The 22,933-nt window shown below is 51.4% G+C and overlaps 1 protein-coding gene across 3 annotated transcripts in view; it reads right to left on the minus strand.

Annotated features, from left to right (window-relative positions):
* CHD6 (chromodomain helicase DNA binding protein 6) overlaps window positions 1-22,933 on the minus strand; it is a 338,823-nt gene that overhangs the window by 35,523 nt on the left and 280,367 nt on the right. For all 3 annotated transcript variants that reach the window (XM_075349913.1, XM_075349914.1, XM_075349912.1), the window contains exons 24-29: window positions 21,396-21,485; window positions 19,948-20,051; window positions 19,721-19,847; window positions 12,766-12,820; window positions 12,547-12,604; window positions 11,268-11,481 (exon numbers count right to left, since the gene is read on the minus strand). In XM_075349913.1, the coding sequence (XP_075206028.1) occupies window positions 11,268-11,481; window positions 12,547-12,604; window positions 12,766-12,820; window positions 19,721-19,847; window positions 19,948-20,051; window positions 21,396-21,485 (648 nt within the window). The remainder of the gene's footprint in view (window positions 1-11,267; window positions 11,482-12,546; window positions 12,605-12,765; window positions 12,821-19,720; window positions 19,848-19,947; window positions 20,052-21,395; window positions 21,486-22,933) is intronic.

Raw genomic sequence — 22,933 nt, forward strand, 5'->3', positions numbered from 1 at the left:
CTTGTGGCCACCAGGCGTCGCAAAAGCGGGAGAGCCTGCCACCGACCGAGGATGCGGTTCGGGGATGCAGAGAGTCATGAGGAGGCCGCCTTGGAGGCAGTGCCTCCGGCGGCCTTTTGGGGGCGTGACTTAGACCGCCACGCATAGGAGTTCCTCTGGCCTTTCTCCGGCCTGTTGGACGAAGAGGACTGGGGCTTGGCGGAGGGACGAAAGGACCGAAACCTCAATTGAATTTTCCGTTGCTGAGGTCTCTTAGGTTTGGACTGGGGTAAGGAGGAGTCCTTTCCCTTGGATTCCTTAATAATCTCATCCAATCGTTCGCCAAACAATCGGTCGCCAGAAAACGGCAAACCGGTTAAGAACCTCTTGGAGGCCGAGTCTGCCTTCCATTCGCGCAGCCACATGGCCCTGCGGACTGCCACAGAATTAGCGGATGCCACCGCTGTACGGCTAGCAGAGTCTAGGACTGCGTTCATGGCGTAGGAAGAAAAAGCTGTCGCTTGAGAAGTCAGAGACGCAACCTGCGGAGCAGAATTACGTGTGACTGCATTAATCTCAGCCAGACAAGCTGAGATAGCTTGTAGTGCCCACACGGCTGCAAAGGCCGGGGCAAAAGACGTGCCCGTGGCTTCAAAAATGGATTTCACCAGGAGCTCTATCTGCCTGTCAGTGGCATCCTTCAGCGATGAGCCATCTGCCACCGATACTACAGATCTAGCCGCCAATCTAGAGACTGGAGGATCCACCTTGGGACACTGAGCCCACCCCTTAACTACGTCAGAGGGGAAGGGGTAACGTGTGTCAGTAAGGCGCTTAGTAAAGCGCTTGTCCGGAACCGCTCTGGGCTTCTGGACAGCATCTCTGAAGTTAGAGTGATCGAAAAAAGTACTCCGTGTACGTTTGGGGAACCGAAACTGGTGTTTCTCCTGCTGAGAAGCCGACTCCTCTACAGGTGGAGGCGGGGGAGACAGATCTAACACCTGGTTAATGGACGAGATAAGATCATTAACTAAGGCGTCCACTTCAGGTGTATCAAGATTGAGAGCAACGTCAGGTTCAGAGCCCTGAGCTGCGACGTCCGCCTCGTCCTCCAGAGAGTCCTCGGGCTGGGAACCCGAACAGCGTGAAGAAGTCGGGGAAGATTCCCAGCGAGCCCGCTTAGTCGGTCTGGGACTGAGATCCGGGCAGGAGTCCTCTGCGTGGGACCTAGGGCCCAACCTGGGAGCGCGCTGCGGTGCGGACCGAGAGGGGCCTGGAGGCAACGAGCTAACGGGGACCGGGGCCTGTGTAAGGACCGGTCTGGACTGCAAAGCTTCTAGCAGCTTGGCAGACCATTTGTCCATAGACTGAGCCATGGATTGCGAAAGTGACTCAGAGAGTTTCTCAGCAAACGCAGCAAACTCTGTCCCTGCCGCCTGGACAGGGGGAGCAGGGGGGTCTACATGAGCCGAGGGGCCCACTAGTGACCGAGGCTCCGGCTGAGCAAGCGAAACAGGGGTTGAGCATTGCTCACAGTGAGGGTAGGTGGAACCCGCAGGCAACATAGCCGCACAAGAGGTACAGGTCGCAAAAAAACCCTGTGCCTTAGCACCTTTGCTCCTTGTGGACGACATGCTGTTGTCTCCTAGGAGAGTGATCACTGAGGGTATATGGGAAGGGGTATACAGCCCGACCGAACAGAAATATGTATATAAATACGTATCTATTCCGGCACCCTGGGGGGGGACCAGCACCGGGTGACCGGTGTGGCTTACCGACCGCTAAAAAGCGAGTGTGTGTCCTCCAGATTCCCTGCCTTAGGTCTCCCAGAGCTGCAGAGCTCTTCTCTGATAATCCTCCACCGGCAGAATGCCAAAAAACATGGCTGCCGGAGCTCTCAGGGGAGGAGTGGAGCCGTGGGCGGAGCTAGAAAAGTGCGGGAATCTGGGGTCCCCACAGTGATCAGTGAGGGGGGAGGAAACATACAGGATGCTCCGGCCCTCACAGCCGACGTCAGGCCGGCCGTCCCGCCCTTACCCCTGACAGGCAGGCCCGGGGGCGGGATTTTAGCTACTAGGCCGCGATGAAGCCGGGGACTAAATTTAAGACCGCGGCCGACAAGCAGGCTCGGTCGGCGCGGAAGTCCGCCGATCTTCCGAAATCAGCAGCTGCTGCAGCGTCCGGGAATAAGGCGCTCCATGCACAGTTCCCATGGGGACACAGAGTACCTTATAGATGCAGGGCCCGATCCCTGAGGAAGAATATACTCCTGTCCAGCAGATTCCCACAGGGGCTGCGGAGGGAGCCCGGTCCCAGTGAATGGACGACCGGTCAGGATCCCACTTCTCCCAGAGCCACTAAGGGATGGTGAAGGAAAACGGCATGAGGCTCCGGCCTTTGTACCCGCAATGGGTACCTCAACCTTAACAGCACCGCCGACTTTAGTGGGGTGAGAAGGGAACATGCCGGGGACCCCGTGGGGGTCCTCTTTTCTTCCAACCGATATAACTAATCTGAGAATGCATGAGTGGATATGTGCCTCCTTCCACACAAAGCATAAAACTGAGGAGCCCGTGATGCACGGGAGGGTGTATAGGCAGAGGGGAGGGGTTACACTTTTTAAAGTGTAATACTTTGTGTGGCCTCCGGAGGCAGAAGCTATACACCCAATTGTCTGGGTCTCCCAATGGAGCGACAAAGAAATGAAGGGAATTTTGTTACTTACCGTAAATTCCTTTTCTTCTAGCTCCTATTGGGAGACCCAGACGATTGGGTGTATAGCACTGCCCTCCGGAGGCCACACAAAGCAATTACACTAAAAAGTGTAAGGCCCCTCCCCTTCTGGCTATACACCCCCAGTGGGATCACTGGCTCACCAGTTTTAGTGCAAAAGCAAGAAGGAGGAAAGCCAATAACTGGTTTAAACAAATTCACTCCGAAGATACGTCGGAGAACTGAAAACCATTCAACATGAACAACATGTGTACCCGAAAAACAACCAAAAATCCCGAAGGACAACAGGGCGGGTGCTGGGTCTCCCAATAGGAGCTAGAAGAAAAGGAATTTACGGTAAGTAACAAAATTCCCTTCTTCTTCGGCGCTCCATTGGGAGACCCAGACGATTGGGACGTCCAAAAGCTGTCCCTGGGTGGGTAAAGAAATACCTCATGTTAGAGCTGCAAAGACAGCCCTCCCCTACGGGGAGGCAACTGCCGCCTGCAGGACTCTTCTACCTAGGCTGGCGTCCGCCGAAGCATAGGTATGCACCTGATAATGTTTGGTGAAAGTGTGCAGACTCGACCAGGTGGCTGCCTGGCACACCTGTTGAGCCGTAGCCTGGTGTCGTAATGCCCAGGACGCACCCACGGCTCTGGTAGAATGGGCCTTCAGCCCTGATGGAACCGGAAGCCCAGCAGAACGGTAGGCTTCAAGAATTGGTTCTTTGATCCATCGAGCCAGGGTGGCTTTGGAAGCCTGCGACCCTCTGCGCTTACCAGCGACAAGGACAAAGAGTGCATCCGAGCGGCGCAGGGGCGCCGTGCGGGAAATGTAGATTCTGAGTGCTCTCACCAGATCCAACAAATGCAAATCCCTTTCATACCGATGAACTGCATGCGGATAAAAGGAAGGCAAGGAGATATCCTGATTAAGATGAAAAGAGGATACCACCTTAGGGAGAAACTCCTGAATGGGGCGCAGCACTACCTTGTCCTGGTGGAACACCAGGAAAGGAGCCTTGGATGACAGCGCTGCTAGTTCGGACACTCTCCGAAGAGACGTGACCGCTACCAGAAAGGCCACTTTCTGTGAGAGTCGAGAAAGTGACACATCCCTCAGAGGCTCGAAGGGCGGCTTCTGGAGAGCAACAAGGACCTTGTTTAGATCCCACGGATCTAACGGCCGCCTGTACGGAGGTACGATATGACAAACCCCCTGCAGGAACGTGCGCACCTGAGAAAGTCGTGCTAGACGCTTCTGAAAAAACACGGATAGTGCCGAGACTTGCCCTTTAAGGGAGCCGAGCGACAAGCCCTTTTCCAACCCAGATTGCAGGAAGGAAAGAAAGACAGGTAACGCGAATGGCCAGGGAGATACTCCTTGTGCAGAGCACCAGGATAAGAAAATCTTCCACGTTCTGTGGTAGATCTTAGCAGAAGTGGACTTCCTAGCCTGTCTCATGGTGGCCACGACCCCTTGGGATAATCCTGAAGACGCTAGGATCCAGGACTCAATGGCCACACAGTCAGGTTCAGGGCCGCAGAATTCCGATGGAAAAACGGCCCTTGGGACAGTAAGTCTGGACGGTCTGGTAGTGCCCACGGTTGGCCGACCGTGAGATGCCACAGATCCGGGTACCACGACCTCCTCGGCCAGTCTGGGGCGACGAGTATGACGCGGCCGCAATCGGATCTGATCTTGCGTAACACTCTGGGCAAGAGTGCCAGAGGTGGAAACACATAAGGGAGCCGGAACTGCGACCAATCTTGCACTAAGGCGTCTGCCGCCAGAGCTCTTTGATCGCGAGACCGCGCTATGAAGGTCGGGACCTTGTTGTTGTGCCGAGACGCCATTAGGTCGACGTCCGGCACCCCCCAGCGGCGGCAGATTTCCTGAAACACGTCCGGGTGAAGGGACCATTCCCCTGCGTCCATGCCCTGGCGACTGAGGAAGTCTGCTTCCCAGTTTTCTACGCCCGGGATGTGAACTGCTGATATGGTGGAAGCTCTTTCCTCTACCCACATCAGAATCCGCCTGACTTCCTGGAAGGCTTGCCGACTGCGTGTCCCTCCTTGGTGGTTGATGTATGCCACCACTGTGGAGTTGTCCGACTGAATTCGGATCTGTTTTCCTTCCAGCCACTGCTGGAAGGCTAATAGGGCAAGATACACTGCCCTGATCTCCAGAACATTGATCTGAAGGGTGGATTCCTGCTGAGTCCACGTCCCTTGAGCCCTGTGGTGGAGAAAAACTGCTCCCCACCCTGACAGACTCGCGTCTGTCGTGACCACTGCCCAGGATGGGGGCAGGAATGATCTTCCCTGCGATAATGAGGTGGGAAGAAGCCACCATAGCAGAGAATCCTTGGCCGTCTGAGAAAGGGAGACTTTCCTGTCTAGGGAAGTTGTCTTCCCGTCCCATTGGCGGAGAATGTCCCATTGAAGTGGACGCAGATGAAACTGCGCGAACGGGACTGCCTCCATTGCTGCCACCATCTTCCCTAGGAAGTGCATGAGGCGCCTTAAGGGGTGCGACTGACCCTGAAGGAGAGACTGCACCCCTGTCTGTAGTGACCGCTGCTTGTCCAGCGGAAGCTTCACTATCGCTGAGAGAGTATGAAACTCCATGCCAAGATACGTTAGTGATTGAGTCGGAGCCAGGTTTGACTTTGAAAAGTTGATGATCCACCCGAAAGTCTGGAGAGTCTCCAGCGCAACATTCAGGCTGTGTTGGCATGCCTCTTGAGAGGGTGGTTTGACAAGTAGATCGTCCAAGTAAGGGATCACCGAGTGTCCCTGAGAATGTAAGACTGCTACCACTGCCGCCATGACCTTGGTGAAAACCCGTGGGGCTGTCGCCAGACCAAATGGCAGAGCTACGAACTGGAGATGGTCGTCTCCTATCACGAAACGTAGGAAACGTTGGTGCTCTGTAGCAATCGGCACGTGGAGATAAGCATCTTTGATGTCTATTGATGCAAGGAAATCTCCTTGAGACATTGAGGCAATGACAGAGCGGAGGGATTCCATCCGGAACCGCCTGGCGTTCACATGCTTGTTGAGCAGCTTTAGGTCCAGAACAGGACGGAACGAGCCGTCCTTTTTTGGAACCACGAAGAGATTGGAGTAAAAACCTTGCCCTTGTTCCTGCAGAGGAACAGGGATCACCACTCCTTCTGCTCTTAGTGAGCACACCGCCTGCAGAAGGGCATTTGCTCGGTCGGGATGTGGGGAGGTTCTGAAGAACCGAGGCGGAGGATGAGAACTGAATTCTATCCTGTACCCGTGAGACAAAATGTCTGCTACCCACCGGTCTTTGACCTGTGGCAGCCAAATGTCGCAAAAGCGGGAGAGCCTGCCACCGACCGAGGATGCGGAGGGATGAGGCCGAAAGTCATGAGGCAGCCGCCTTGGAAGCGGTTCCTCCGGTTGTTTTCTTGGGGCGTGAATGAGCCCGCCAGGAATCTGAGCTCCTTTGCTCCTTCTGAGTCCCTTTGGACGAGGAGAATTGGGTCTTGCTGGAGCCTCGAAAGGACCGAAACCTCGACTGCCACTTCCTCTGTTGAGGTTTGCTTGATCTGGGCTGGGGTAAGGAGGAGTCCTTACCCTTGGACTGTTTAATGATCTCAGCCAATTGCTCACCAAACAGTCTGTCTCCAGATAGTGGCAAGCTGGTTAAACATTTCTTGGAAGCAGAATCTGCTTTCCATTCCTTTAACCACAAGGCTCTGCGCAAAACCACAGAGTTGGCAGACGCCATTGAGGTACGGCTCGTAGAGTCCAGGACAGCGTTGATAGCGTAAGTCGCAAACGCAGACATTTGCGAGGTTAGGGACGCTACTCGCGGCACTGCTGGACGTATGATAGAGTCCACTTGTGCCAGGCCAGCTGAAATAGCTTGGAGTGCCCACACGGCCGCGAATGCTGGAGCAAACGACGCGCCGATAGCTTCATAGACAGACTTTAACCAAAGGTCCATCTGTCTGTCATTGGCATCTTTAAGTGAAGCCCCATCTTCCACTGCAACTAAGGATCTAGCCGCAAGCCTGGAGATTGGGGGGTCCACCTTTGGACACTGGGTCCAGCGTTTGACCACGTCAGGGGGAAAGGGATAACGTGTATCCTTAAGACGTTTGGAGAAACGCTTATCTGGATAAGCATGATGTTTCTGGACTGATTCTCTGAAGTCAGAGTGGTCCAGAAAAGTACTCAATTTACGCTTAGGATACCGGAACTGGAACTTCTCCTGCTGTGCAGCTGCCTCCTCTGCAGAAGGGGCTGGGGGAGAAATATCCAACAGTCTATTGATGGCCGCTATAAGGTCATTTACCATAGCGTCACCATCAGGGGTATCTAGATTGAGAGCGGTGTCAGGAGTAGATTCCTGATCACCCACCTCTGTCTCCTCATACAGAGCCTCGTCTCGCTGAGACCCTGACCAGTGTGATGACGGCGAGGGTCTTTCCCAGCGAGCCCGCTTAGGCTGCCTGGGACTGTCATCCGAGTCAGAGTCTTCAGCCTGTGATGCCTGGGACCCCCTTGAAGTACGGATTAGTTCCAACTGAGGGGGACCGGGGAGCATACACACAGCAGTGTCCATGGTCTGAGAAACTGGCCTGGACTGCAAGGTTTCCAGGATTTTTGTCATAGTCACAGACATCTTATCAGCAAAAACTGCAAATTCTGTCCCCGTCACCGGGGCAGGGTTCACAGGCGTCTCTGCCTGGGCCACTACTACCATAGACTCTGGCTGACGAAGTGGCACAGGGATTGAACATTGCACACAATGGGGGTCATTGGAACCTGCCGGTAGATTAGCCCCACATGCGGCACAAGCAGTGCGTACCGCCTGTGCCTTGGCACCCTTGCGTTTTGCGGATGACATGTTGTTGTCTCCTCAGAGCAATGAGGGTATAAGCCAAGAAGCGACTGTACAGTGCAATATAAATATATATGGTACAGAGAAAAAATGCACCAAATAACACTGTGGCACTAGTGGGGCCAGCACTTATGTGCAGCTTACCGCCCGCATAAACGCGGGTGTGTGGTCGCCAGAGTCCCTTGTCTGAGTCCCCCAGAGCCTGTGTCCGTTCTCCAGCCAGACTGCATGCAGGAATGGCTGCCGGCGTCCTGTGGAGAGGGGCGGGCCCTGGGCGTGTTGAGACCAAGAGCGAGAAACTTGCGTCCCCACTGTGCCCAGTGAGAGGGCTGGAGCATGTAAATAAGGCTCCAGCCCTCGGCGCTGCCTATTGCACAGCGTCTCTCCCTTTCCCTGATTGACAGGGTGGGGGCGGGAACGAACCGTAACTAGGCCGCAAAAGCCGGGGACTAGATTTATGAGCGCTGTCGCCGTAAAAGCGCGGGCAGCGCGAGTCCCCGGCGCACTACAAGTCCCAGCGGCGCCGCCGCTCCCGGAGCGGCCGGCGCGGTAGTTCCCAAGACAAAAAATCACTCAGCTAAGCTGCAGTGACTCTAACCCGAGCGCGCAGCGCTAGTGCCCCCGGCGCACTAGCACACCCAGCAAGCCTGGAATGTGCGTGGCCTGTCTGTGCGGGGACACAGAGTACCTGAACGTTGCAGGGCCTTGTCCCTGACTGTACTCAGCTCCTCCAGCAGGGTCTCTGGGTCTGTGGATGGAGCTCGGCCTCAGGGTTCGGGGGCCGGTAAGATCCCACTTCCACAGAGCCCCTCAGGGGGATGGGGAAGGAAAGCAGCATGTGGGCTCCAGCCTCCGTACCCGCAATGGGTACCTCAACCTTACAAACCGCAAGTGGGGTGAGAAGGGAGCATGCTGGGGGCCCTATATGGGCTCTCTTTTCTTCCATCCGATAGAGTCAGCAGCTACTGCTGACTAAACAGTGGAGCTATGCGTGGATGTCTGACCTCCTTCGCACAAAGCAGAAAACTGGTGAGCCAGTGATCCCACTGGGGGTGTATAGCCAGAAGGGGAGGGGCCTTACACTTTTTAGTGTAATTGCTTTGTGTGACCTCCGGAGGGCAGTGCTATACACCCAATCGTCTGGGTCTCCCAATGGAGCGCCGAAGAAAACAGAATTGCTTGATAGAGGGATAGCTAGTTTGGTCAGTTGTTTTTCTTGGGGAGTAAAAAAATGATGTGGGGTCCCCCTCATTTTTCATATCCAGTACAGGAACAGCAGTAGCTGCAAACCTCAGCTGTCTGCTGTATCTTGGCTGGTTATGAAAAATAGAGGGGATCCCACACTTTGTTTTTTTATTATTTGATTTTTTTTTTTTTTTTTTTTTTAAAACTGATGTGAGGTCTCCCTCCAGTTTTTTAAAATCAGCCAAGATACAGCAGACAACTGGGGGCTGATATTATTAGGGTGGGAAGGGCCATCGTTATTTGACAGCCGCACCAGAAGTGGCGCACCCAAAGATACACCAATTCTGGCGCTGGGTCCGGCTCTTCCCGTTGCCCTGGTGCGGTGCAATTGGGGTAATAAGGAGCTAATAACAGCCCACAGCTACTACTAAGCCCTAGCTTAGTTATGGCAGGCCTCTATGAGACACCCACCATCACTAATCTGTAAGTGAAAGTAAATAAACACAAACTCCCAAAAAATCCTAAAAGACAAAAAAGAATCCTCTTGCACCACTTTATTAACCTCCCAAACACCCCTCCAGGTCTGACGTAATCCACATGAGGTCCCACGATGCTTCCAGCACTGCTACATCTGATGCGCACAGTGAGCACCATAGAACAAGACTGCCCGCTGTGAGCTCCACACAGCAATTGATGTCAGTTGCGCTATCAGCGGTGACGTCACTCATGTTAGCCACAGACACAGTTGGAGTCCTCCACCTGTGACAGCAAATAACCCAAGTGACTGAAGTGAGCTGCGCGATCAGCGGTGCCGTCATTCACGTGACTTCCAGTCACAGATGAGTCCTCTACCTGTGACTGCAAATCAGAGTGAGCCGCAGGTGGAGGACTCACTTGAGTGACTTCACCACTGATTGCACGGCTCATGTCAGTCGCGGCCTGAACCTCACAGCGGTGAACCCGTGATGTCACTGCCGCGACACACGCCGTAATGCGGGGCCCATAGCTGTGACGTCAGGGGTTCACCCGGGTTCATTCTGATCACGTGGCTCTGTCTGCACTCACAGATGGCAGTCATGCTTTATGATGCTCACTGTGACAGGACAGAGATGTAGCAGAGCTGAATCGCCATGGAACCTAGTGTGGATTACTTCGGACCTGGAGGGGCATTTGGGGGTTAATAAAGTGATGAAAGAGGGTGCTTTTTATTTTTTTTTTTTCAAATAAAGGATTTTTTGGTTGTTTGTGGTTATTTACTTTCACTTACAGATTAGTAATGTGGGGTGTCTCATAGACACCTGACATCACTAACCTAGGGCTTAGTGGCTGCTATTAACCTCTTATTACCCAGATTGCCACCACACCAGCGTAATCGGGAAGAGCCGGGTACAGTCTCAGTACTGTCGCATCTATTGGATGCGGCAATTCCAGGCGACTGCTAGCTGATATTTTTAGGCTGGGGGGCCTCCAATAACGTGGGTCTCCCCAACCTAAGAATACCAGCCTTTAGCTGTGAGGCTTTATCTTGGCTGGGTATCAAAATTTAGGGGTGAGAGGGGGGGAACCATGCGCCGTTTTTTTTAAATGTATTTATTTTCCTGTACGATATAGACCCGCCCACCGGTTAGTTGGTTTCAGTCAGACAGCTATCACTCAGCATTGGGGCGCGTCTGACGGCAACCAATCACAGACGGGGGAAGCAGTGAATATGTATGAGCCTAATGAGAGGGTGCAGTGAATATGTAATGTACAGTGAATATGTAATGAGACTATGAGCAGGTCGGGAAGAAGAATGAGAGGCCGCAGGAGCAGTGTGACAGCCACGCTAGTGATCGGTGAGTATGAAGCGGAGAGAGAGACAGAGCGAGAGAGAAATTTTCACTCCTACAATGTTTTTTTATTCTGGAACAAAGTGGATGACCAGCGTTTTTTGTGACAAGAACGCAGGTATATCGCATACAAAACGCAACCCATTTGTTACCATATGTTTTGCGATTCATTTATCATCCCCTCATTAAGTTCTATGGGTGACAAAAACACAAAGAATGAACATGCTGCTTTTTTTTGTCAAAGATTTTGACAAATATTTGACAAATAAACACTGACAAAAAAACTGCAACATGAGCATGGAAATTCTGACTTCTCAAACTTTGCTGGGGAAGCAAAAGCATGCCCTTTGTCATTCACACAGTGCAGTTTAAAACGCGACAAAAAAAGCAATGTGCACACATAGCCTTACAATTCCCATTTAATAGGATGTTTGCCATTACACCTGACATGATCTGCATTGATTATACAGTGTGAGACTGTGTAGGAACAATGTCCAATAACAAAAAGGGAAGGTTAATATCTAGATCTCAATTTATTCATACATTTCCTGGAGGAATAGCAAAGGATTGGTACAACAGAGTTTTAACAAAATTTGTTAAGTATTGTTATTTCATGCAAAATGGTAAGGTTAAAATAAAAAACAAAAAACAACAAAAATACAATCCACATAAAAATACCTCTTCTGCATTTCTTTCATAATTGGATCCATCTCTGCTCTTCTGACCATTTCTTCTTGAAGCCAATAGCTGTGACTTGTAGGAGCTAAAATCTCTGGCCGTGCCAACTCCCTACGATTGCACCGCTGATATACAGTAATGAGTCTACGAAGTCTTGCTGTCAGCGCGGATGCAACAGGCCATAACAATCTGTCTGATTCAGGGCTATCCTGGGCTTCAGAGAACATGGAAAATATTAGCAGCAGCAAGGCCGTACATTTCATATAGTTATGTAATGTAAGAAAGTGATTTACAAGTTAAAGTTGACCCTATAGAAGATAAAAAGCTGCCTTGAATGTGATCATTTTGGTGGAAACAGTGCATGGACGTGGGTTAACTCTCACTGAAAAATGATGTTGGGGATAGAAGAAGCATAATACATGTTGCAGTTCAGCTCTAGACCTTGTTGTTTTCAGATAAGTCAAAGCTGTCAATCTGCAGCTTGCCTTGGTCCAGGGCATGGGTGAGTACTAGTGAGCCGGCTTTTGAGTTCTTATAGGCTTACAAATATAGGAAATGTGATACGTGTGTGCAAAAGCAAAAGGAAAAATTATACCCACAAGAGAATATAGTTGCATGTGTTCACGATTTCTAGTTGTATCGATTATACAGTGGAAAACGTGAAATATATAAAAGTTTAATGCTTCGGCCTAGGACACACGGCGATAAAAACAGAGCAAGTGGAATGCAATAAAATATTACTCTATGGGGCAGCTTCCATGAGCGATTGTTTTCTTAGCGCTAATCAGACAGAGAAATCAGTCGCAGCATGCTGCGGGTGCAATGCGATCTAGTTTCACTCGCACCTATTCAAGTCTGGTGTAACGTGAGAAGCAGTGCGATTCTCACATCAGCCGGCAACGGAGGAGATAAGGAGATAAATCCCTCCCTCTCCTCCGCAGCGCCGCCCCTCCGCAACTGTGGTCTGATCTTATGATCGGACCACAGTCGCATGACACTCGGCTGCCGCTGTGCTAAGAGCGTAAGCCGAGTGTAATGCGAGCACTCGCAGTAATCCCCGTGTGGCCTCAGCCTTACTCCTCTCTCCACATTAAGAAAAAACACATACTTGGCAGAACCAGGTGTGCACATATATTGGGGAGATGGAGATTACCCGACCGAATGTTTGGCCGATAGCGGATGAATGCATATGGCCGGCTTCAGGTATAATCTCTCTGGCATTCAATGATATGACTATATAAACTTATATAAATGCTATTGTCACGTGTTAAATGCTCACCTGGATTACTCTCCTCGTCTATCTGCTCCACATTGTTTGTACTGGGGGGTTTTTCTTCCTAGTCAGCAAAAAACAATGAAAGACAAGTTTAATGTATTTTAGACGTTGCTGTATTTGAGTCTGAGAGAAACAAAATTAGATTGTGTGTTTCTTCCAAATACAGTTTTTCCTTACAAAATAAAAAACAAACAAAACAATAGACATTGGCTTGTTTAGTACCTCTTGCTGATGTTCTTGCTTACTTTCACTATTCTCTTCTTTTTCTCCCCCGCTCCTTAGCAAAATAAAACAGGAAATAACCAATCTTTTTCATGTAGAATTAGATGCTGTCAATAAAAATGGATAAGATCAACAAATACTATACATTTTTTTTTTTAGAGGTTTTACTGAATTTTCAGCAGATGACTAGAGATAAGGGGATCCATGGAAGTTCCGGTTCGCCGGGTTAGGCTGGACTTTAGATAAAGTTCAGTTTGGGACCCAACTTGACCTGAACTTGATCCCGGGGCCCAAAACCCATTGGAAGTCAATGATTGGGCAGTACGGCACTCGGCCCACATATAGCCATCCATAAACTGAGCTTTTTTTTTTTTTGGACACACGGCATCCAAAAATGTTGTTTTTCCCCCAGAGTGACAGCCTTTTAGAATACAAGAGGCTCGCACTGGGCTGAGTACTGAGCGTACCGGAGCACACGGTTGCTCGAGTCAGTGGTTAGCATACGTAGAGCACCTGAACTCTGAGTTTTTTTTAAATAGTCTGTGTTTGCTCTGAAACCTGAACTAAAAGTTTGGGCTCGCTCATCTGTACAGATGACCAATACTCGGGGTCAGCCCACCACTCCCCAGGTCTCTTCAGTATTCATGTGAAGCAGTGCCTTGAGCAGTAATCTAGCTTCATTCACTTGATAGGACTGAGCTGTAGTACCAGGTATGGTAACAAGGCCCCTTTACTAAAGTGTGTACCCAGGGGGATTGAATCTTCCTTGATCATATACATTCATAGTCCCCTAAGTAAAGGCCAAAAGCTCAAAATCTCAGAAAAGAAGGGAATTTTGTTTACTTACCGTAAATTCCTTTTCTTCTAGCTCCAATTGGGAGACCCAGACAATTGGGTGTATAGGCTATGCCTCCGGAGGCCGCACAAAGTATTACACTAAAAGTGTAAAGCCCCTCCCCTTCTGCCTATACACCCCCCGTGCTCCCACGGGCTCCTCAGTTTTGGTGCAAAAGCAAGAAGGAGGAAAAGAATTATAAACTGGTTTAAAGTAAATTCAATCCGAAGGAATATTGGAGAACTGAAACCATTCAACATGAACAACATGTGTACACACAAAAAAACAGGGGCGGGTGCTGGGTCTCCCAATTGGAGCTAGAAGAAAAGGAATTTACGGTAAGTAAACAAAATTCCCTTCTTCTTTGTCGCTCCATTGGGAGACCCAGACAATTGGGACGTCCAAAAGCAGTCCCTGGGTGGGTAAAAGAATACCTCGTGATAGAGCCGTAAAACGGCCCCTTCCTACAGGTGGGCAACCGCCGCCTGAAGGACTCGTCTACCTAGGCTGGCATCCGCCGAAGCATAGGTATGCACCTGATAGTGTTTCGTGAAAGTGTGCAGGCTCGACCAGGTAGCTGCCTGACACACCTGCTGAGCCGTAGCCTGGTGCCTCAAAGCCCAGGACGCGCCCACGGCTCTGGTAGAATGGGCCTTCAGCCCAGAGGGAACCGGAAGCCCAGCAGAACGGTAAGCTTCGAGAATTGGTTCCTTGATCCACCGAGCCAGGGTTGATTTGGAAGCCTGTGACCCTTTACGCTGGCCAGCGACAAGGACAAAGAGTGCATCCGAGCGGCGCAGGGGCGCCGTCCGAGAAATGTAGAGCCTGAGTGCTCTCACCAGATCTAACAAGTGCAAATCCTTTTCACATTGGTGAACCGGATGAGGACAAAAAGAAGGTAAGGAGATATCCTGATTGAGATGAAAGGGGGATACCACTTTAGGGAGAAATTCCGGAACCGGACGCAGAACCACCTTGTCCTGGTGAAACACCAGGAAAGGGGCTTTGCATGACAGCGCTGCTAGCTCAGACACTCTCCGAAGTGAAGTGACTGCTACTAGAAAAACCACTTTCTGCGAAAGGCGTGAGAGAGAAATATCTCTCATTGGCTCGAATGGTGGTTTCTGAAGAACCATCAGCACCCTGTTCAGATCCCAGGGTTCTAACGGCCGCTTGTAAGGAGGAACGATGTGATAAACCCCCTGCAGGAACGTGCGTACCTGTGGAAGTCTGGCTAGGCGCTTCTGGAAAAACACAGAAAGCGCTGAGACTTGTCCCTTAAGGGAGCCGAGCGACAAACCCTTTTCCAGTCCAGATTGAAGGAAGGACAGAAAAGTGGGCAAGGCAAAAGGCCAGGGAGAAAAACCCTGAGCAGAGCACCACGACAGGAAAATTTTCCACGTCCTGTGGTAGATCTTGGCGGACGTTGGTTTCCTAGCCTGTCTCATAGTGGCAATGACGTCTTGAGATAACCCTGAAGACGCTAGGATCCAGGACTCAATGGCCACACAGTCAGGTTGAGGGCCGCAGAATTCAGATGGAAAAACAGCCCTTGAGATAGCAAGTCTGGTCGGTCTGGTAGTGCCCACGGTTGGCCGACCGTGAGATGCCACAGATCCGGGTACCACGACCGCCTCGGCCAGTCTGGAGCGACGAGGATGACGCGGCGGCAGTCGGCCCTGATCTTGCGTAACACTCTGGGCAACAGTGCCAACGGAGGAAACACATAAGGGAGCTGAAACTGCGACCAATCCTGAACTAAGGCGTCTGCCGCCAGAGCTCTGGGATCTTGAGACCGTGCCATGAACGTTGGTACCACCTTGTTGTGCCGGGACGCCATGAGGTCGACGTCCGGCACCCCCCAGCGGCAACAGATCTCCTGAAACACGTCCGGGTGAAGGGACCATTCCCCTGCGTCCATGCCCTGGCGACTGAGATAATCTGCTTCCCAGTTTTCCACGCCTGGGATGTGAACTGCAGAGATGGTGGAGGCCGTGGCTTCCACCCACATCAAAATCCGCCGGACTTCCTGGAAGGCTTGCCGACTGCGTGTGCCGCCTTGGTGGTTGATGTATGCCACCGCTGTGGAATTGTCCGACTGAATTCGGATCTGCTTGCCTTCCAGCCACTGCTGGAACGCCTTCAGGGCAAGATACACTGCCCGTATTTCCAGAACATTGATCTGAAGCGAGGACTCTTGCTGGGTCCACGTACCCTGAGCCCTGTGGTGGAGAAAAACCGCTCCCCACCCTGACAGACTCGCGTCCGTCGTGACCACCTCCCAGGATGGGGGTAGGAAGGATTTCCCCTTCGATAATGAAGTGGGAAGAAGCCACCACCGAAGGGAAGCTTTGGTCGCCTGAGAGAGGGAGACGTTCCTGTCGAGGGACGTCGGCTTCCAGTCCCATTTGCGTAGGATGTCCCATTGAAGAGGACGCAGGTGAAACTGCGCGAAAGGGACTGCCTCCATTGCTGCCACCATCTTCCCCAGGAAGTGCATGAGGCGCCTCAAGGGGTGTGACTGGCCTTGAAGGAGAGATTGTACCCCTTTCTGTAGTGACCGCTGCTTGATCAGCGGAAGCTTCACTATCGCTGAGAGGGTATGAAACTCCATGCCAAGGTATGTCAGCGATTGGGCCGGTGTCAGATTTGACTTTGGAAAATTGATGATCCACCCGAAACTCTGGAGAGTCTCCAGGGTAGCGTCGAGGCTGTGTTGGCATGCCTCTTGAGAGGGTACCTTGATCAACAGATCGTCCAAGTACGGGATCACCGAGTGACCCTGAGAGTGGAGGACCGCTACTACAGTAGCCATAACCTTGGTGAAAACCCGTGGGGCTGTTGCCAGGCCGAACGGCAGTGCCACGAACTGCAGGTGTTCGTTTTCTATGGCGAAGCGCAAGAAGCGCTGGTGCTCTGGAGCAATCGGTACGTGGAGATAAGCATCTTTGATATCGATCGATGCAAGGAAATCTCCTTGGGACATTGAGGCGATGACGGAGCGGAGGGATTCCATCCGGAACCGCCTGGTCTTTACGTGTTTGTTGAGAAGTTTCAGGTCCAGGACAGGACGGAAAGACCCGTCCTTCTTTGGGACCACAAACAAGTTGGAGTAAAAACCGTGGCCCTGTTGCTGAAGAGGAACAGGGACCACCACTCTTTCTGCTTTCAGAGTGCCCAGCGCCTGCAGAAGAGCCTCGGCTCGCTCGGGAGGCGGGGATGACCTGAAGAATCGAGTCGGGGGACGAGAGGTGAACTCTATCTTGTAACTGTGAGACAGAATGTCTCTCACCCAACGGTCTTTTACCCGTGGCAGCCAGGTGTCACAAAAGCGGGAGAGCCTGCCACCGACCGAGGATGCGGAGTGAGGAGGCCGAAAGTCATGAGGAAGCCGCTTTGGTAGCGGCACCTCCGGTGGTCTTTTTAGGACGTGACTTAGACCGCCATGCATCAGAGTTCCTTTGATCTTTCTGAGGCCTTTTGGACAAGGAGAATTGGGACCTGCCCGCGCCCCGAAAGGACCGAAACCTCGACTGCCCCCTCCTCTGTTGGGGTATGTTCGGTTTGGGCTGGGGTAAGGATGTATCCTTTCCCTTGGATTGTTTGATGATTTCATCCAAACGCTCGCCAAACAATCGGTCGCCAGAAATTGGCAAACTGGTTAAGCGCTTTTTGGAAGCAGAATCTGCCTTCCATTCCCGTAGCCACAAGGCCCTGCGTAGTACCACCGAATTGGCGGCTGCAACCGCCGTACGGCTCGCAGAGTCCAGGACAGCATTAATAGCGTAAGACGCAAATGCCGACGTCTGAGTGGTTATGGACGCCACCTGTGGCGTGGACGTGCGTGTGGCTGCGTCAATTTGCGCTTGACCTGCTGAGATAGCTTGTAGCGCCCATACGGCTGCGAATGCTGGGGCAAAAGAAGCGCCGATAGCTTCATAGATGGATTTCAACCAGAGCTCCATCTGCCTGTCAGTGGCATCTTTGAGTGAAGCCCCATCTTCCACTGCAAGTATGGATCTAGCTGCCAGTCTGGAGATTGGAGGATCCACTTTGGGACACTGAGCCCAACTTTTGACCACGTCAGGGGGAAAGGGATAACGTGTATCCTTAAGGCGCTTAGAAAAACGCTTATCTGGACAAGCATGGTGATTCTGGACTGCCTCTCTGAAATCAGAGTGGTCCAGAAACATACTCGGTGTACGCTTGGGAAACCTGAAACGGAATTTCTCCTGCTGAGAAGCCGACTCCTCCGCCGGAGGAGCTGAGGGAGAAATATCCAGCATTAGATTGATGGACGCAATAAGATCGTTCACTATGGCGTCCCCGTCAGGAGTATCAAGATTGAGAGCGGCCTCAGGATCAGAATCCTGATCAACTGTCTCCGCTTCATCAACCAGAGATTCCCCCCTCTGAGACCCTGCACAATATGATGATGTCGAGGGAAATTCTAAGCGAGCTCGCTTAGTCGGTCTGGGGCTGGGGTCTGTGTCAGAACCCTCAGCCTGGGACCCATGAGATACCCCGGGAGCACATTGTTGGTCCAACTGAGGTGGGCCAGGGAACAAAGATTCAACAGAGTCCCTGTGCTGAGATACCGGCCTGGACTGCAAGGCTTCTAGTATCTTAGCCATAGTCTCAGAGAGTTTTGCAAACTCCGTCCCCGTCACCTGGACAGTGTCAGCAGGTGGCTCCCCCTGGGCCCCTCTTAGCAGAGGCTCTGGCTGAGTAAGTGCCACAGGGGCCGAACAGTGCACACAATGAGGGTCAGCGGAACCTGCCGGTAGCGGGGTCGTACATGCGGCGCAGGCAGCATAAAAAGCCTGTGTTTTGGCACCCCTGCCTTTCGTGGGCGCCATGCTATTATCTTCCCTGAGCAACACAATAGGGTATATAGCCACAAATCAACTGTGCACCATACAGTGTAAAATATATATACCATAAACATATAATGTTACACTACTGCACAATGGGGCTAGCACCACAGGTGCTGCTTACCACCCGCTTAAAGCGGTTGTGAGGCCACCAGAGTCCCTGCCTGGGTCTCCCAGACTTTGTCCCCCTCTGCAGCGTCCGAGGAGCTGACAGGAATGGCTGCCGGCGTCCTGAGGAGAGGAGGGAGCCGTGGGCGTGACCCAGAAAGTGCGGGAACTGGTGCCCGCACTGTGCGCAGTGAGGGGGATGGAGTATGCAAAGCATGCTCCAGCCCTCAGTGCTGCTCGTTCTGTGCAGCGTCCCGCCCTTCCCCTGCCTGTCAGGGCTGGGGGTGGGAAGAAAGGAAACTAGGCCGCAAAAAGCCGGGGACTCTAGTAATAAACGCGGCCGCCGTAAAAGCGCGGCCGGCGTGGAAGTCCCCGGCGCACTACAAGTCCCAGCCGTGCCGCGGTGTTTCCATGGCAGCGGCGGTCAGTGCGGCAGTCCCTATACATAAACACACTCAGCAACGCTGAGTGTGTAATGGCACATATTAACCCGGTCAGCGCCGCGGTCCCCGGTGCACTAGCACACCCAGCAAAGCTGGAGTGTTGCTGTGCGCTGTCCCCACAGGGATACAGAGTACCTCCAAGTAGCAGGGCCATGTCCCTGAACGATACCCGGCTCCTATCCAGCAGGCTCCACAGGAGTTGTGGATGAAGCACGGTCTCAGTGCCTGGAGACCGATAGGATCCCACTTCACCCAGAGCCCTAAGGGGGATGGGGAAGGAAAACAGCATGTGGGCTCCAGCCTCCGTACCCGCAATGGATACCTCAACCTTAACCACACCGCCGACAAGAGTGGGGTGAGAAGGGAGCATGCTGGGGGCCCTATATGGGCCCACTTTTCTTCCATCCGATATAGTCAGCAGCTGCTGCTGACCAATCTGTGGAGCTGTGCGTGCATGTCTGCCTCCTTCGCACAAAGCAAAAAAACTGAGGAGCCCGTGGGAGCACAGGGGGTGTATAGGCAGAAGGGGAGGGGCTTTACACTTTTAGTGTAATACTTTGTGCGGCCTCCGGAGGCATAGCCTATACACCCAATTGTCTGGGTCTCCCAATGGAGCGACAAAGAAAGATACATAACCTTTAGAATAAATTGAACAAAGTATAATGCAAATTTAATGAATCCATGTGATTCCTTACCGCTCTGCTACATCAGGAGCCACATCATTAAGTCCATCAGCTGATAAGGAATTCTTATCTGGCATCCCCACTTTCTCTAGAAAGCAAAGGGTTGGATCTGCTCTCATGGCACAATATCGTTCATAACCTAAAAAAGGACAAAAAAACCCCATCATACAGTACAATGACCACCAAGTGCTTTAATTACAGACCATGTACATACATTCTGGTTGACAATAGATATGTACCATGCTTATAAACGCCAACAAGTAGGGATTTATCAGCGTCTGCATCCCACCAGTCCACAGGTATTTCTACATAATCTATGTCAGGTAACAGGACGTCCAAGTCTCTGTAACAGAAAGGGAACTGATCAGAAACGGATTATTGTAATACCTGCCCACATGAGAATCCTATTTCTCATTAGTTCATACACTTTATTAGAGAGCTGCATTAGTGTAGGTTTGGATTTCTCTTTTAGCAAATTAACTAATAGGAAGTTTAAGGGGCAAAGTTCCTTAAGGCCCCTTTACACACAGACTTTCTAGCGATCCCACCAGCGATCCCGACCTGGCCGAGATCGCTGGAAAGCCGCTGGTGAGCTGTCAAACAGGCAGATCTGGCCAACGATGCAGCAGAGATACGGACCTGCAGAACGACCTCGCTGGTCGTTGGGGACGTGTCACACAGCAGCTATTTGACGACTCACACCTATGTTAGGGTGTGGTGTTTGGCGCTGAAGCCACCTAGGTGTCCTTTTTACACGCCCCCCTCAGCTCCGATTGGTGATCGCTAGTGCGTTCTTATTGGCGACCCAGAGCTTGAAAAGATTAGCAAAAGTTGCGCTTGTATATCCTTTGTTCTTGAGCTACTGTTGCTTAGCGGATCTTTGTAGAGTTATCTGTGCGGCGACTCCACACTGGTTTATCTATGCAGCATCAATACAGCTTCAATCAAATGATGCTTACCGTATAGGCTTTATAGTATTTCAGACTGGAGAACTCTCTAATGATCCGCAAACCAGCACGCTCAGGAACAAGGTAGCTTTGAAACAAAGGACGGAAGCGCTAAAGTTGCCTTCTTTTCAGTGAAAGCCGCCCAATCAGAACGCAACAGCAACCACCAATCGGAGGTAAGGGAGCGGGAAAGGGAACGCTATAGCACGCCTACGGGCTGGGTTCTAAGTCGCTAACAATGTCGTAACGGTGTCAAACACACCGATACATGCTGCGCAGCGGGAAACAAAGGACCAAAAAATGTTCCTGATAGATTTGTAACGATCAGCGACCTCACAGCGGGGGGCCAGGTCGCTGATGCGTGACACACACTGCAATGTCGCTGGGTAGGTCGCTATTACGTCACAAAACCGGTGACGTTACAGCGATATCGCTAGCGATGTTGCAGTGTGTAAAGGAGCCTTTACAGGTAGGATATTGAAATTCTAAGGATTTAACAAACAGTATTCGGAGTGGATCTTAATGGGGTTTTCCATAAATATCTTTCCCTTCCACATCAGCCAGCCTTAAATAATAAACTCCGGTTTTAATAACCTTGCCCTGGTCTAGTTCTAGTAAGACACACTAGTTTATTATTTTATCCCAGTCTTAGGAATCTAAGATCACTGACTCCACGAATGTAATGTACACCATCTAATATACCATTCAGATGTATCAAAACTAGTTGCTTTTATCCTCACCTCACGTTTATACCTTCCAAAGCCTTGACAGCAGCACCCCCCAAAACTTCTGCCTTGAGGTAGTAAAGCATGCGCACTCGAAGAAGGACCCTATGAAAAGGCAAAGACACTGTTCAGTCTAAATTACACTCCACACAAAAGAAATCTAAATTCAATTACACAAAAGAAGGGAATTTTGTTACTTACCGTAAATTCCTTTTCTTCTAGCTCTTATTGGGAGACCCAGACGATTGGGCGTATAGCTACTGCCTCCGGAGGCCACACAAAGCATTACACTAAAAAGTGTAAGGCCCCTCCCCTTCTGGCTATACACCCCCAGTGGGATCACTGGCTCACCAGTTTTAGTGCAAAAGCAAGAAGGAGGAAAGCCAATAACTTGGTTAAACAAATTCACTCCGAGTAACATCGGAGAACTGAAAAACCGTTCAACATGAACAACATGTGTACCCGAAAAAAACCCAAAAATCCCGAAGGACAACAGGGCGGGTGCTGGGTCTCCCAATAAGAGCTAGAAGAAAAGGAATTTACGGTAAGTAACAAAATTCCCTTCTTCTTCGGCGCTCTATTGGGAGACCCAGACGATTGGGACGTCCAAAAGCTGTCCCTGGGTGGGTAAAGAAATACCTCATGTTAGAGCTGCAAGACAGCCCTCCCCTACGGGGAGGCAACTGCCGCCTGCAGGACTCTTCTACCTAGGCTGGCGTCCGCCGAAGCATAGGTATGCACCTGACAATGTTTGGTGAAAGTGTGCAGACTCGACCAGGTAGCTGCCTGGCACACCTGTTGAGCCGTAGCCTGGTGTCGTAATGCCCAGGACGCACCCACGGCTCTGGTAGAATGGGCCTTCAGCCCTGATGGAACCGGAAGCCCAGCAGAACGGTAGGCTTCAAGAATTGGTTCTTTGATCCATCGAGCCAGGGTGGCCTTAGAAGCCTGCGACCCTTTGCGCTTACCAGCGACAAGGACAAAGAGTGCATCCGAACGGCGCAAGGGCGCCGTGCGGGAAATGTAGATTCTGAGTGCTCTCACCAGATCTAACAAATGTAAATCCTTCTCACACCGAGGAACTGCATGAGGATAAAACGAAGGCAAAGAGATATCCTGATTAAGATGAAAAGAGGATACCACCTTCGGGAGAAACTCCTGAATGGGGCGCAGCACTACCTTGTCCTGGTGGAAGACCAGGAAAGGAGCCTTGGATGACAGCGCTGCTAGCTCAGACACTCTCCGAAGAGATGTGATCGCTACCAGAAAAGCCACTTTCTGTGATAGTCTAGAAAGTGAAACCTCCCTCAGAGGCTCGAAGGGCGGCTTCTGGAGGGCAACTAGTACCCTGTTCAGATCCCATGGATCTAACGGCCGCTTGTACGGGGGTACAATATGACAACCCCCTGCAGGAACGTGCGCACCTTAGGAAGTCGTGCTAGACGCTTTTGAAAAAAAGACGGATAGCGCCGAGACTTGCCCTTTAAGGGAGCCGAGCGACAAACCTTTTTCTAACCCAGATTGCAGGAAAGAAAAAAAGGTAGGCAATGCAA

Source organism: Anomaloglossus baeobatrachus, chromosome 5, assembly GCF_048569485.1.
Source record: "Anomaloglossus baeobatrachus isolate aAnoBae1 chromosome 5, aAnoBae1.hap1, whole genome shotgun sequence".
Classification (NCBI taxonomy): domain Eukaryota; kingdom Metazoa; phylum Chordata; class Amphibia; order Anura; family Aromobatidae; genus Anomaloglossus; species Anomaloglossus baeobatrachus.